General features: G+C 37.6%; 1 protein-coding gene across 1 annotated transcript; it reads left to right on the top strand.

The window, feature by feature from the left end:
* The first annotated feature begins 338 nt into the window (after positions 1-338).
* LOC113684147 (cleavage and polyadenylation specificity factor subunit 3) lies at positions 339-15,532 on the top strand. Its single transcript, XM_027201489.2, has 27 exons — positions 339-638; positions 1,043-1,106; positions 1,787-1,884; positions 2,868-2,913; positions 3,591-3,643; positions 4,499-4,528; positions 5,309-5,393; positions 5,488-5,580; positions 6,066-6,155; positions 6,626-6,686; positions 7,163-7,252; positions 8,234-8,314; positions 9,140-9,186; positions 9,390-9,437; positions 9,609-9,671; positions 9,924-10,019; positions 10,388-10,457; positions 11,106-11,182; positions 11,524-11,598; positions 11,691-11,768; positions 11,955-12,063; positions 12,572-12,606; positions 12,906-13,067; positions 13,254-13,341; positions 13,873-13,915; positions 14,781-14,898; positions 14,994-15,532. Exons 1-27 carry the CDS (start codon positions 562-564, stop codon positions 15,081-15,083), a joined length of 2,067 nt encoding a protein of 688 aa, XP_027057290.2. The 5' UTR covers positions 339-561; the 3' UTR covers positions 15,084-15,532.
* The last annotated feature ends 696 nt before the right edge of the window (positions 15,533-16,228 follow it).

The raw sequence follows: 16,228 nt of genomic DNA, 5'->3' as shown, positions 1-16,228 counted from the left end.
TTTACCGCTGAACTTGCAGTTGTAGCAACCATATAACGTAACATAGCTTTTGAACGACATGAAATAAAACGAGTTATAGATCCAGGAAGAAGAGAGTGGAAGGACTACTATTTGAAGATAACCGACCGATCGTGTTTCCCTTTGTTGGCCTGAAACATTTTTTTAAAGATGGAAAGGTCAATTATTGCAATTTTTTCCATTGTATTAACAATTTTGACACCTGCCCGATTCCCCAAGAGATTATAAACAGTTTATAATCTCGTGTTTCCCATTCAAGTCATCAGTAAGCACGCTGTGCGTGCCTATTATCACGTCTAAAGATCATAAAGGAATAGAGGGGGTTTAACAGTGGTTCTACTTCAGGGAGGGGAGGGGTTGCAAGATATTGTGGTTTATTGACTGAGGTGAAAGTGTAAATTTCTCTCGTTTCGAAGGATACTGAAAATGTCAGCTCTTAAAAATCCTTACAGCGGCCAATGGAAAACCTATTTTGATACATTGCATGATTTTTACACCACACAACGTTTGCGCTGATCGCGGACTCTAGCTGTCGGTTTCAAAATGGCGGCGGCAGTGAAGAGAAAACCGGAATCTGTTGTGCCGCCAGAAGAAAGTGATTTGCTCAGAATAACGCCACTGTAAGTTGCTTTTTACCTCAAATCTTGAAGTGACTATGTAAATAAGTCAACGCATTTGTGTTTGATGGATACCGATCTGTTGCTGGTTGTAAACTGCATTAGAACGTGCGTCTGCACGTGTACTTAACCACAAAAACTCTTTAGTAACCTATCGCAATCGATTTCGGACGTTTTCGACATATTTGACCGTGCATTCTCGCAATTTAGTGGGCCTTTTTCACCAGTGACCTCAGATATCCTGGTGGACGTGTCGCTGTAAATAAATGAACAGTCGATTAACGGTGCAAAATATTATTTGTACGTACGTCATCATTGTTATTATAATGGTTTGCTGAGACGGAGATGGCTTCTCAGACTTTAGGCGTAGATCTTAAATTGAATTATTTTCCGGTATGTTTACTTAGGGGAGCTGGGCAAGAAGTTGGTCGGTCATGTCACATCCTGGAATTCAAAGGAAAGAAAGTGATGGTGAGTATTACTGGGTACTGAACCCTTTCACTGGCAAGATTGAAAATCTTACATTTTTTGCCGTGACTGTGGGAAACCCAATAGCCTAATGATTCATAGACTGGACTCTGTGCCAAGAGGTCTGGGTTTGAAACCTGGCTGGGTCATTGTGTTGTGTTTTATGAGCAAAATACCTTACTCTTACAGTGCCTTGTTATGCACAGGAGTAGGACTGGGCATAGGCATATTGACACTATATTATAGTCAGGGAAGCCTGACGAAATGCTAGGGGGGAACTTTGTGATGGACTAGCATCTCATCAGGAGGGAGCAATGATACTTTTAGTCACTTCATGCTGAGATAAGCTCCAGTTGGAAGAAGCACTTGGTTTAATTATTGACTCTTGACCTGTCCTAACAATGTAGTGTTGTATCATTGTTTGGTTGATGATTTTTTCAGTTCTTGTCACCTCTAGCTGTGTAACAACTCCTACCCTTTTTGTATGTCAATTCACTGAGTCCTCAGGGTTAATGATACTTTCTTTTGTGGACATTGAGGGTTATGCAGGCACAAATACGAACAATTTTGAAAGAGAGGAACCTTTGAGTAGTTCAACAAAAAAAGAGATGCAACAACAGATTTTATGCAACTGCACCAATCACTCAAGCTCTTTTTAACTCTTTAACATTTCCCACTTTTAGCTGGACTGTGGAATTCATCCTGGAATGTCAGGAATGGAGTCTCTACCTTTTCTTGATGAAATTGATACAGCAGAAATTGATCTTCTCCTTGTCAGTCAGTAAGTGGTTATTAAAGAAACCCAATTTGTCATAAAGGAAGTTTACTCATCATCATCAACTTATACAGTAGTTGACCACAACAAACCCTTGCTCAGTCACCTGATTCAATACTTAATACCGACAATTAAATTCTAGTCATCAAACTTGATCCTATGAAATATTGTACAAAGGGGGAAAATGCTGTCTAACAGATAAAACGCTATCCAGTGGTGAAAAATACTGCGGTATCTCCTGGATACTGGAGATTTATCCTGACCAGTGGATGGTGCTATACAAACTCATAACTACTAGGAGCCAGAGTATTTTTGTTTTGTTTTGTTTTTTTTGTTGTTTTTTGGAAGGGGGGGATTTTTCTTGTGTTTGGTGGGTGGGAGGAAGGGAAACTTAAAGTATTCATGTACATTGTATCTAGAGATCATGTAAATAATTCAATACGAGCTAATAATAGAAACTACAAGCACTTGATGACACCAAACAATAATATGAGACAGTTAAACATCAATCTTTTCTTCTTTATTTGAGCAATAACGAAGGGGTGCAAGCTTAACCCTTTAACTTCCATGAGTGACCAAGACAGAATTTCTCCTTACAATATCAATACAATATCAACCAGATAGGTGATGAGAATGAAGAAAAATATGAATTTGGGAATAATTAGTTGATCCAACACTAATTCTCTGAACTAATGTGTGAGAATTCTATGGTTGACTATAAGGAGAATTGCAAATTTTATCTGGGAATTAAAGGGTCAAGGGAAGGGTGAGAATTAACCGGTATGGCCTGTAAACAGGGGCTGGGGGAGGGGGGAATACCTGCAAACCAGAATAATTTTTTTGTAATTATTTGTAAAAGTGGACGCATGAAAAGGTAGTGGGGTAGGGGGTTAATTAGCAATATCCTGTGGTGTGTTTTTTATGTACTCTAAGTATTCAGATCAGTTTTGAACCTATGTGCAAGAAATTTTGTTGTTATCCATTTCCAGCTTTCATCTAGATCATTGTGGATCACTTCCTTGGTTTTTGGAAAAGGTGAGCAACCACCACAATGTTCTGATACATTGTGATGTGTGGAAACAACCTGGTCATTTAATTTTATGCTGAAAACTTAGTGTAAAAGTTCAGTAAAATTAGTTATTCTTGTTCTTGTTTGAACTCCAGCACAATGTTCAACGCTCTTCAACACAATTTTTCTTCAGCACTTATCCCTGAAATCTGTTTACCCTTAACCCTTTAACTCCCAGATCAAATTTGTTATTCTCCTTACTGTTGACCATACAATTCTTATAATGTTAGTTCAGAGAATTTAGTATTGGATCAACTGATTATCCTGAAATTGATATTTTTCTTTATTCTCATTACTTGTCTAGTTGTTGTTGTATTGATATTGTAAGGGGAAATTCTGTCTTGATCACTCATGGGAGTTAAAGGGTTAATACCCTGATATCAGTATGTATATTCTCTGCACTGTTCTATACATTTCCTATGGAGAATTGGTTTAAAAGCCAAGGGCATCTTTAGATGCCGATCATTTCCTCAAATCTTGTGACCTTAGCATGTGATTCATCAGTGATACTGTAAGGAGAAATCAGATGTGAGTCAGTCATTTGGATTAAAGGGTTGTCTTCAATTAAAATGGCTTTTTTACTCATAGTTCATGTTATTTAAATGGTGTTTAATCTTTAAAGGATTTTTTCTTTGCTTTTTAGACAACATTCAAGGGAAGGGTGTTTATGACACATGCAACCAAAGCAATATACAGGTACATTGCATGATTAAGATTATACAGATGAATATTGCATATTAGGATATACCACACGAATGGATGGTGTGCAGGTGATTAGCAAGTATTTTACACCTCCAAGCCATCAAAGAGACAAGATCATATCTTAAGAGTTTAATTTCTAACCATTTTTCAGTATATTGACAGAAATGAACTTATAAGCTTAAAGCTAGAACTTTTTGGCTTCTATGTAGTACATACTAAAACCATTATTCGCCTCAGTGTCCATGAAAGTGGTGAATATTTACCATGCCATTTTTCAGCATGGTAAATATCCACCATTATGAATTTTTCAACTCTGATTATTGTATTTCAACTGTTCTGATTGATTCACTCAACTCCAGTTATCAGCTTATACTCCAAGTCACCTTATATGGAAGGGCAAAGCAACATCTGTTGCAGAGCTGAAAAAAGGCTCCAAATATATCCTGCTTGGCTATTTACCATCTTATAACCATTTGCGCCCTCATGGAATGATTGTTAACTATTTCCCTCCACCTCCAAAGCCCCGCTTTCAAACAGAATAGGCACCAGTCTGCCTCATAATTGTTTTTCGATCATTATTTTTTTCATACATCAATTATCATTTTTTATTTATTTATAATTATTTTTTAATATATTTTTAAATTAATTTTTATATATTTTTATTATTGTTTTATATATCCATTTTTTTAGCACTACTAACATTATTTGCAATGTAACAATACCCAATACTTGATTATAGATTTATTTTCTTTAGCAGATTCTTTTACTGTTTCAATTAATCTTTCAGAATTCTTGGGAAAAATTTTTCTAGCAAGCAGTTTGAGTTTTTCTCTTTCCTTTCCTTTTTAGGTGGCTTCTTTCAGATTATGTCAAGGTTAGGTAAGTATCATTATACATTTCAAGCAAAGGAGGCCTTTGGATAGAGATTCTTCTTCGCATATTAACTAGAACATTACTAATTGCTATTCCAAGTTCATGTTCTACTACTAGTGTTCTTCAGATATTTAAGCCAGCTGCAACAAGAGTATTTTTCACCAAAGGTGCAATGACAGGCTTACTTACTTAAACAGCTATGTTTCAGCTGTTTCTACCTGTGTCAGCTCATGCATTATACAGCCTGTTGTGTTTGGCACGAAAGTGAGCATCCACCTTTTGAGGACACTCTTTAAATACATTATTCTCCTCTGCATCGGCCAGTCCCAGTAAGCTCTTCACAGATCTCTTTGACTTCCATTCCTGCTCTATGGCTTTTTTTATGAGCTGCATATGTAACTCCATTGAAGTAATATAAATTCAGTCGTTTCCACAAACTATACAGACACAGGACAGTTTCACTCCTGGATGTACTTTTCCTTAGTGTGATACCTCTGGCCTAGTTTAGCAAAACCCATCATAGATTTGTCCTCTTTGTTGGAAACACTCAGAAATCTCTGAAAAAATTATCCTTAGAAGTTATTTACTGGCATGCAACAAGTGGCTTCATGATTTAGTTGGTAGTACAGTGTAGTGCCCATCAACTATCTGGGAATAGATGTTGAAACCTCATTGGAGCCTTCAAATTCTCAGACTCAATGTATTGCAATGACTACTATTGCAGTGCACCTGGGAAGAACAGTTTGTCACGTGTCATTTTCATTACTGTTCATTATTTTTAATTAGCAACATTGCAACAGAAGACATGCTGTACACTGAATCAGATCTGGAAAAGAGCATGGACAAGATTGAGACCATTCATTTCCATCAGGTTTGTTTCAAACTACAGCTTTATCATTACATAATTGTAACTTATGATATCCAAAGTAGTATTTCTTCATCTTTTCTTTTTTTTACTCTTTTAGGAAAAGGAAGTTAATGGGATTAAGTTCTGGTGTTACCATGCTGGTCATGTTCTTGGGGCAGCCATGTTCATGATAGAAATTGCTGGTGTAAAGGTTTGGACAGTCTTCTAAAAGTTTTTTGTCAAACACTTACATAGTGGCTATCCTGTGCACAAGAACACAGGCTAACAGGCTGAAAAAAGTGTCCTTGAAGTGCAAGTTTTTTTATATCCACATCTACAATTTGATTGAGTGTCTAGGTACATTTTAGAGTATTTTAATTAAAAGAAACATTATAACAAATTTAACTTAAGCATAAACTACACAGTTTCTAAGATTTTTAAGTGAGATACATATTCATTACTGTCGGAAAGAGGTGGCCTCTCTTTCTATGTTACAGAAAATGTGAAAATATGTATGTGGGTAGCTGGCCTTTGTTTGAGGGTGCCAGTTCACAGAGGCTCAAATGCACTGTTTACTAATAATACTTACTGCACTTTCTAGAATGAATTATTGGCATTTATTCGTAATTATCCATTGAATTTTGCACCTAGTTTGCTATGTTTTTAACATTCTTTGATGTTGTTGTTGTTTTCCAGATTCTTTATACAGGAGATTTCTCTCGACAAGAAGATCGTCATCTGATGGCAGCAGAGATCCCTAGCATTTCTCCTGATGTTCTCATAATTGTGAGCTACCAATCATTTAAACTCATCAGTCTGTTAATTCATTTTTGTTGTGTATTTGGAGCATCCAGCAGTGTATTTAAAAATGATTTTGGCTTCAAACTTTAAACGTTTAACCCCTAAGAGTGTAAGTGTAATATCTTTAAGTATTATCACCACTGAATCAGACATTAAGTTCACGAGAATGAAGAAAATTATCACAAACTCAAGAAGCACTTGACTATGAGACAAATTCTGCATGTCAGTACCATAGGAAATGTATAGGGAACACTATGAAAAATTACATTTTGATGTTTGGGTGTAACAGGGTTAAAGCACAAGGTTTCTGTGACAAAAACAAGTACATGTAGAAATTTAGATTCTTTGTTTTACAGCCATGGCTTAAAGTATTAATATTTTAAAAACGTGAGATCAAATGTATTTAATTTTCTACTTTATTTTGACAAATTATTGTTTTCTAATAACAACTATAGGAATCTACTTATGGTACTCACATTCATGAGAAGCGAGAAGACAGAGAGAACAGATTTACAAGTATGTTCTTAAAACTGATACCAAAAGAAAATACACCCTACTACACCGTAATCCATTTTATTCACCCAAGTTGGTGGAGAGTTTTGCATCAAAGAAAACAACACAGTGACTCTAGGAAAAGCAGAAACAAGGTGTTCCAGTAGTTGAATTTTTTCTCTGTACCCTGAGATGTACAGGTGTAGGTAGACACACATTTGCCACAACCTCTCTCTGCATAAAATGCAGTACTATTCTAGTAGGTAGGCTCTTCAATTCTTATCAAGAGATGATCCAACAGCTTGATATGAGTACGGCTTACATTCACATTTAAACACTCTAGTTAATTACATGACATTTCATTCATTTGATAAATCATTCAAGAGAATGCTGAAATCGCAGACCAAAGTACAAGTACTGAATTTAACTACAGTATTGATCTATTTTTATGTAATTTGAAGCAAGTAGGCCCTTTTGTCAATCGTTTTGAATCTATTCAGGTACTGTCCATGATATAGTAAACCGTGGAGGAAGATGCTTGATTCCTGTCTTTGCTTTGGGGCGAGCTCAAGAGTTGCTTCTCATTCTTGGTATGTTAGGTCCAGTTTTCTTTGCAATTCTCTGTTATAATTTTGTAAATTTCCCTACGACTAAACCCCATTTTATGATTGGCCATAAAATGCAAAAAAATACCAACTGAGTAAATTTTTAGGGACTTACGGTTAGAGGAAGTGTTTTGTTTTGTTTGTTTGTTGGTTGGGTTTTTTTTGGGGGGGCGGCGGTTCTGTGTGGATTTTTAGTTGTTTCAGTTGTCTGATAGTTTCAATGTGCTTTTCTAAGCTAATACAGCTCAAAAAAGATGTAACAGTGATGCTTTAAGAAGACTTGTAACGGTCAACCGTTACAACTGAATAAGGGGGTAATTTTCTAAATAAACTGTGGTGCTGGGTCGGTAGGGCTGGGGGGGGGGGGAAGGGGGAGATTGGGGGCGTTACAAGACAATTGAGTTGTATAAATTGAGTTGATAACGTAAGTTGGCCGCCGAAGAGACCCTCTAAAGCTGACCTTTCGAGTGTCAGCCCTTTGTCAATCGCTATGACGAGGGGCTAGCGCTCGAAACTCAGCTTTGGAAAATCTTTACGGTGGCCAATTTATATTATCAACTCAATTTTTTATTTATTTATTTATTTTTTTTTTTTTAAACAATTTTATTTACAAAACAAGAATGCCGTTTTTAACGCCACTGGAACTACGCTTACTTTCTTGTATTTAATAATAAGTGCTTAAGTGTAGTTTGTAAATGATTAAAAGGGGTACGTTTCTTGGTGCTGCGTCGGTAGAAGAGTATAACTGGGTAATTTAGTATTATAAACTGAGTTGATAACGAAAATTGGCCATGGTAAAGAGTTTCAAAGCTGACGTTAGAACGAATGACAAAGGGCTAATGCTTCGCTCTGACGAAGGGCTAACGCTCGAAACGTTAGCTTTGAAACACTTTACGGTGGCTAATTTGCGTTATCAACTGAGTTGATAATACTAAATTATCCTATTTTGTAAATGGATTCCTGTAGATGAGTATTGGCAAAATCATCCTGAGCTTCACGATGTTCCAATCTACTATGCTTCACAACTGGCCAAGAAATGCATGTCAGGTGAGAGAAGAATACCAAGTTTGTAATTGTTTATGTTACGTTAACTATATTTTAGAACGTAGAATGACAAGAAGAATTTGTTTAACAATCTGGAGCTTCGTAAATTGGTGATCATTTACTCTCGCGACTTTAACATTTGATTAAAAGCAGATACTACAGGCCAGTCTCTCTTTGCGGTTGAAGGGTTAAAGAAAGAGGTTTGTGAGAAGTTAGTTTTCACAGTTTCAGAGCACTGGGCCCCCTTCAATTTTTCTTAGAGCATAACCTTGAAATGCGACACTTTTTTGAAGAAGAGAATGTAGGTACATAGAACACTCAATGTGGTCTAGAAAATATGCCGCTGAATAAGATACCAAGGAAATCATCAGATGAAGAGACGATCAGGTTACAGCGAGTGTTTCATTTTGTAGAATGTGCGAAACATTATTTAATGTTGCAAACATCCTATGCCCTGTTTAAACAACGAGAGAGAGTTGTATGAGATTGTCTGTCTGAACTATTTATCGGGTATTGTGCAACACCGTTGTAAAAAGGGGTTAAAACTAAGAGTAAACGAAAGGACTTTCCGCCGGGACAAAACAAATTACCGTTGACAGGAAGTGATCGTTGAAGACGGGGGCATGTTAGTGGAGGTAAGACACCGAGACTGTCACCAAGACTAAGTTAGATAAAAGAAAACCATATGCGAACCATACTCCTTGAGGCCGTCGTATCGATAGGAAAGTGTCCTCCGACAGGCTATTTCTTTTCGATCCAAAAACGTATAGGTTAATTATTGGCCGTTATGGTTTACACATAAGTATCGTTATTTGCTTTTATTTGCAGTGTTCCAAACATATGTCAATGCAATGAATGAGAAAATCAAGAAACAGGTAAGATGATTATCGTTGCTTCACCATCCAGGCTTAGGTTTAGAAAAAGTCACTGAAATGCAATTATGTACTCTGCATATTTGACGGTCGTATTGAAGAACTGAATGGTGGTAAAATGTTGTTCATTTTATGCTTGCTGATATACTCAGGACATTACCTTTTTACTAGGTTATTTAATTAAATCTTTTTGTGTGTTTTTGTAGATCGCCATTTCTAATCCATTTGTGTTCAAACACATATCGAACCTGAAGGTAAGTTAGTACTGTAGATGGTATGCATGTGTGCATGTCAATGCCATGTATTTACAGTAACGATAGAACACTCAAAGCGCATGTTCATCATCTGTTTGTTTGTTTGTTGATTTCTTGGCTGTTTGCATGCATGTTTGTTAGTTTATTCTTTTGTTGGATTGTTTTTTCTAGGGTATTGATCAGTTTGATGATATCGGCCCCTCGGTTGTAATGGCAAGTCCTGGAATGATGCAGGTTTGTGACTGACACAAAAGTTAAGATTCCAGACATAGCTGAATGTTTTTAAAGGAATAAATAAGCAAACTTTTTATATTTTTATTTGTTTCTTTGTTGCTGATTTCTCTGTTTTTAAGCTGCATAAACTATTAAAATCTTATCAAGGAGTAGCAGCAGCACACAAAATGGGCGTTGTGTCAATGATAGAAAACCGCGGCCCTATAATTTACTTCTTGTGCATGAATACAAACCGGTTTGCTTTGCACACAGAGTGGCTTGTCACGTGAACTCTTTGAACAATGGTGTACCGATCGTCGAAATGGTGTGATCATAGCTGGTTACTGTGTAGAGGGGACACTAGCCAAGGTATCGTGATGAAATGAACTATTCAGTATGGTGCCCTGTTAACGTCCTTTACAGTTTTACACTACTGTTTTATGTGACCAAGCAAACTGTTTATAGGAAACATGAAGCCATTTTAAGTTCAACAAAGGCCTGCTGGACGGACAAACGGAAAAGGGAAATGGGCGGGAAAGGAACCATTGTCAATAAATAAGTGTTCTTGCTAACGGCTCGATTACGGCTTTAAAACTTGAATGAAGTGAGCCAAGTTGCTTATTAAATCGCGTCCAACTCCTGATCCGATGATGCACTCGTAGAACTCATAATCTCTTTACCTTGTTTTGAGAGCTCTGTCATTAGTTTATTCTTAATGTATTTGCATTTTGTACCAGACTTTGATGTCAGAACCTGAAGAAATAGCGACCATGACAGGACAAAAGATTCCACGCAAATGTTCTGTCGGTGAGTACTGGTGTTTCTAATACTCAGAATATTTTCTTGTGGTACATGAAGCTATCTATTTGAAGAAAAGTTCGAGTTTCCTTCGAAGAAACGAAGCCTCGAGTATCAGACTTTTTTTCCATGGAGAGTAAACTTTTAAAATTTTTTACATGATGTTCCGACTACTCTCCGTCATGATAGAAGTGATTCGTGGTAGTAAAGAACTTTTCAGTGGCTTTTCGGAGGAAATCCGAGATGCAATAGGCTGTACCTCAGTGCGATCAGCCAATCATATGTAAGACTTGTGTGTAGTGACATGCATAATCTTTAAAATTCCAGTCGGTATCCAGTGATATGAACACCTGAATTAATGGTTTGTTCCTAGTTCTGTGAGATTAGCCTTTAAAGAGTTAATTGATAAGCGCTCTTTTCGAGCTATGGATGCACGCAGAAAGTTTGGAGAGCATGAGAGAAGAGTAAGAGTTGTTCGCGGCGAGATATAGTTGCTTGAGATATTTTTTCTTCCTGATTTTTTCGACTGGTTTTCAAGGTACTTTTATTGTAGTCTATTTGAAGTTTCCCAACAATGAATGTATTCCCTTTTAGTGCATTTCAGACCATGCATTAGTGTAAAAATAACAAATTGATTCTGTGATTTGTTATTTGCAGACTACATTTCATTCTCAGCTCACACGGATTTCGAACAGACAAGTGAATTCATTCGAATTCTAAAGCCCCCTCACATTGTAAGTGAAATGTAGAGAGTTTCACGAAATTTAAACAAGTTGTAACAACTCAGCCTCAGTTTCCTGTAGACCCTTCTTACTTTAGAAAAGAAAAAGACTCCCCTTATACATAGGCACAGAAAGTAAGTATTTAAGTGGTCCAAAAGGCACGAGTTAAAATTTCAAGTTCAAATGAATATTTTGACACAGTTCTAGATTGGAAAAAATGAGCAAGTCCCTGCTTATTTTAAGAATCCAAACGCGTGAGCGCATCATGGACAAGATTTTCAATACACTGGTTGGATAAAATTAACCTTAATCGTCTTGTGATTGCTTCAGAAAAGTTTGTTATATTTTCTCAGGTGCTGGTTCACGGTGAACAGAACGAAATGGGTCGACTGAAAGCCGCTTTGATTCGTGAATACGAGGACAATCCAGTAAGTTACGCCCGGGCAATGTTTTGTAAGTATTAGCTTTTTCAATAGATAAAGTGCTCAGACTATTTCTTATTTTTTACCTTCATCTACAGGATGCCAGTGTGGTGGTTCATAACCCCCCTAATACTCAAAGTGTAGAGCTCTATTTCCGGGGGGAGAAAATGGCCAAGGTAAGCATGATTTATTGTTTCGTGTTACTGCATGAATAAACTTGAGTGAATTTCTCCGACCACTTACTGTAACTCTTTTAAGGCTTAAAAGTCTTATTTACATTTGGACCGCGTCTTATTCTCATATGGAGTGAAATAGTGAACACTTCTTGAATTGACATATTACACTGCGTGCGACCCTTTCAGGTGATGGGAAGTTTAGCCGCCGAAAAGCCTGAGCACGGAAAACCATTGTCGGGAATTCTTATCAAACGAGGCTTTAATTATCATCTGATTGCACCAGATGATCTCCAAAGTAAGTCCGCTGACAATGTGCTGTGAAGCGTCGCACCGCACTGCATCGCGCCGCATTGCATTGTTCGTAATTTCCATACTGAAGATCAGAGGAAATACTTTAGTTTTACCTTGATGACTGCTCGCACATTGACTTACCTGTACCAAGCATAGCAAAGACGAATAAGAGCTAGTTTGAAGAACTTTAGATGAAAGCAATCTGACACCAGCTACCTGTGGATTGTAGGAAATAGTTGCACGCTCTTCAATCTCTAAGAATTTAAACAGAATTTCAAGAATATTACAACTTTACGTGTGCTGTTATCCTCTTATCTACCAAATCCAGACAAAAAAACTTTTCCTTAGCCTTTTGCCCGTAATGTTTGCCTTGGACTACTAAAAGACGTTTTCTTCGAGCCCTAATTAACCCAGGAGAATATGATAAGTTTCGATATTTATGGTTCCTCTACATGTAGCTTGGCTCCCTTTGCTAATCATTTATTTCATTTTTCCATTTTTTTTTTTTACAGATTACACAGAGCTATCCACGAGTGTTCTTACTCAGGTATGAAAATTAACATGACTCAGCATTATACTTTGAGAACTGGGAACGAGATCATCGAAATAACCAAACCGTACTGACATCATAATTCCCAAAGAAGTGTGCTGAGAATATTGTTGGTATACGAAATTACTTTATTAAAACGACATAGAATTTGCAAAAAAATAGTAGAAGAACACTGCAATGGTAGAAATGCACCTTTTGCAAAGCAAGATTGATTTGAATGACCGCTGCTTACGTTCTAAAGAGATTTTCTGTTTGCCCTGACCATTTTTTTAGTTGTATTTTCTTTTCTCCTCTAGAAACAAACTGTGGCTTTCCACGGTGCCTTCTCCCTTCTTCTGCAGTGCATGGAGAACTTAGCTGGTGAGGTGGAACAACTCTCATTACAGGGAGGCAAACTCGCGCTGAAAGTGTTTAAAGCTGTCACAATCGTTCAGGAGAAACGAAGCGTTGTTGTGGAGGTACACAATAGTGCTATTTGTTCTTCTCGGTGTGACTTTATATTAACTTAGATGAGACTTCCGCTGTGTTCCTAGCGTTTCTTTAGGCGAAAGCTGAGCAACATCTCTTGTGTTCTTGTCGTTTTCCTTGCTATTGCCATGGATATTATAGGTCTGTCGATTGATGACAGTCTTGTTTCCTTTTAGTGGATAGCAAACCCTGTGAACGACATGTACGCCGATGCTGTCCTGGCCGTGATTTTACAAGTTGAATCTAATCCCACAGCTGTTCAAGGTGACTGATTTGACTTGGACTGTTGTACTGAACGCATGTTTGCCTCTATCTTCAGTGTGTCTGTGTGATACACAAGTAACTCCTTGTTTCCAATTGGTGGCTGTAAGACTATGTAAGAAAGGCTTAGTTTGACCTCTGTTTTTTAGGCCCTCTTCCATATTTGACAATTAGGTTACGAACTCGATATTCTATCACATGATAATTGATGAAAGCGAAGCCCAGACTACCTATTTCGCCTGGAAATCGAGAGCGTATTATGTAATTGTTTAGTGTAAATATACTTGTCGACAGGTACAAGCTCATGTTTTTATTTCATATTTATAACACCACACAATGTTTGGGTACTCACTTTACACACGATCTATCGCGGTGTTGGGAGCAAATAGCACAACCAATCAGATTGCAGCATTTTTGTTAGAGCGCAGTTTAGTTTATATTAATTTTAATTAGTTGGTGTCGATAGCTCTGAATGTTGTCACGAATTTTCCATTGATCATCAACTAACTTCCCTTTGACTCTTTGTTTTGACAGCTGCTCGTGCTAAGAAGCCAGATATAAGTCAGTTTCCAGAAAGGTATTTTTTTTTGTCTTCCTGTTTCTGTTTTCGTTTCTCCTTATCTTAGATATGCCCTTCTCTAGAAATAGAGGTGGTCCTCTCTTTGGAGTGATACACCTTTATTCTGGGGACGCCTCCAACCAAGAGGCAATTTTTCAAACCACTGAAAAAAGGCTCATTTAATCTGTGTTTGTTGCCTTGGAGAAAAATCTCCATGAAAGGAATGGTATATTTAGTCTTAAGATTGTTCCCGGAATGGAGTTTCTACTAAATAAGATTTGTTGATTGAAATGACTCTGAGGCAGTTGCAAAAGCTGAGGATACTTGAACGTCGTTATGTCAATGATTAGATAACTGTTGATTCCCCCCACCGCTTCAGCCTCAGATTAACTTAGAGGTATTGTTTTCCTCGCCCTGACCACTACCGATACCAACTGTGACATAAGTTGGTAGGACAAAGTCCCTTATATAATTCACACGAATGGACAACCAGACCTTAAAGTGACCTGTCACTAATGGCGAGCTTTCTATCTTGGACTTATCGCCAGAGAGTTTGGCCTCCAATCAGGAATCAAACCTTAGAACCTCAGGTTACCAATGATCTCGTGGCTCGGCAGGCCATTCACTCAGTCCATGTATGAGAAGGAACGAGGAGAAAGAGAGAGGGAGAAGTGGGTGGGACTCCTGGTCTAAACATTAGCATCTGGAAAGGGGATCTCAGTTTACGTCTAGAAGTCAAAGTTAATTCATTGGAATTAACAAGTCCCCGCCAACGCCCAAACTTCCTCTCTTTGCAAACAAGCACCCTACACACTATTCAGGTCACTGAGTGATCAAAGTATTTGTTCATTTACTCGCCACCGGCTCTCCTTTTATCCAACAGACTGATGAGGCTTTTAAGCGGCACTTACGGCGAGGATGCTGTGACAAGAACCACAAAGGGAGACCAAATCTCCGTCAAGTTGGACGGACAGATAGCTGTCATCGATCTTGAGACACTGGTAAGATGTCAGTCAATTGTATGACAAAGGTTAACGAAGTCGCAACAGCGATTGATAGAGGGACTGATTGCTATTATCTTATTTTCCTTTCAAAGGAAGTAGAATGCTCGGATGAAAGTCTACAGAGTCACGTGGCCTGTACGGTGAAACGACTTCACAATACTATGGTACCTTGCCATTCCTGAGATAAATGGAGATGAACGGCACCCTCAGGATGAAAAAAAGCATGTAAAATCAAGTTAAAAAACGCATGTATTCGCCTGTAACTTTAAATCCTTCGTAGAAACCTTCACCTGCAGTATCACGCCTATAAAAATAGACAGAACTGTCGTTTGCATCTCACGGTTTCATTTGACCTTATGTTTTACAAAGAGCAAGGGGCAGGAACGCCTCGCTGTGTTTCTCTCATCCCCTGTCTCAGTTCATACCAGTTTTCATCAACCCCTTAAAGAACATTTGACTTGAGAACTCAAGAAGTCTCATTAAAACATTACTTAATTAATAAACGACAAAACGCATCTCTTTTACCTCATTGTTATAGCGGATATTTTAGCATCGCATTTACTTGTAAACCAATATGCACGAGAAACAACCTATTTCACTGGTAAGGAATAAAGATTTATTCATTTTGAAATTGGAATCGTAGAGGCTCCGGTGGGTTCGTGGATTCGAAGAAGCAAAGCAACTGACCGAACCAATTATGGGCAATTCAACTGAATTTTTATTTAATCCGCAAATTATTGCTGTGCTAGTCTTTATCAGAAAACTCTACAATAACTGTAGGGCTCACTTGAGCAATTACATCCAATTCTATATATTATTGAAAAATCTCGGATACTTCGCTGAGCCTGCCGAGTATTTGTAGCCTGTTTTACTCTTACAAGTAAGGAAATATACTGAAAAACTTATTTTCCGGAACAATTACATTCATTTGTTTCGGTTGATAAGGAATCTTCACCGCTGAGCTCACAAGGTCGTCGGAGCAAGTATTGTGCAACTTAATGGCTCTAGCTGGTCAAGAGATGCTTATTTCTGGTTGAGTAGCATGTATCACAGAGGTCATATAATCAATCAATTACGTAATCTCAAATTGGGTTTGATTACTGCAATGAACAAACCTACCCTCCATGAATAAATCACCAGATTTTCAGTTAAATGTATGAAACTTTAGTAGATAAGAGTGGTAACTTTCTTGAAGTGAACTAGACTAGTATTTCGGAGAAGTAATGAAAACATTAACCAGGGGTCTAAACTTGCTGATCCAGATAGATTTCCGATGCCATTGCTAGCCACTGAAATCGCAAGTGCACATAACTTCTAATATTTTAAA

The sequence above is a fragment of the Pocillopora damicornis genome, chromosome 3, assembly GCF_964200805.1.
Source record: "Pocillopora damicornis chromosome 3, jaPocDami1.2, whole genome shotgun sequence".
Classification (NCBI taxonomy): Eukaryota; Metazoa; Cnidaria; class Anthozoa; order Scleractinia; family Pocilloporidae; genus Pocillopora; species Pocillopora damicornis.
The sequence above is the reverse complement of the archived record's forward strand: the minus strand, read 5'-3'. Positions and strand labels throughout refer to the sequence as shown.

What these genes read in the sequence shown, in the direction of transcription:
- LOC113684147 (XM_027201489.2), top strand. Translation starts at nt 562, where the DNA reads ATGGCGGCGGCAGTGAAGAGAAAACCGGAATCTGTTGTGCCGCCAGAA. An exon ending in TTGCTCAGAATAACGCCACT is followed by an intron (nt 639 to 1,042) that starts GTAAGTTGCTTT and finishes ATGTTTACTTAG; the next exon opens with GGGAGCTGGGCAAGAAGTTG. An exon ending in CCACGAGTGTTCTTACTCAG is followed by an intron (nt 12,607 to 12,905) that starts GTATGAAAATTA and finishes TTTCTCCTCTAG; the next exon opens with AAACAAACTGTGGCTTTCCA.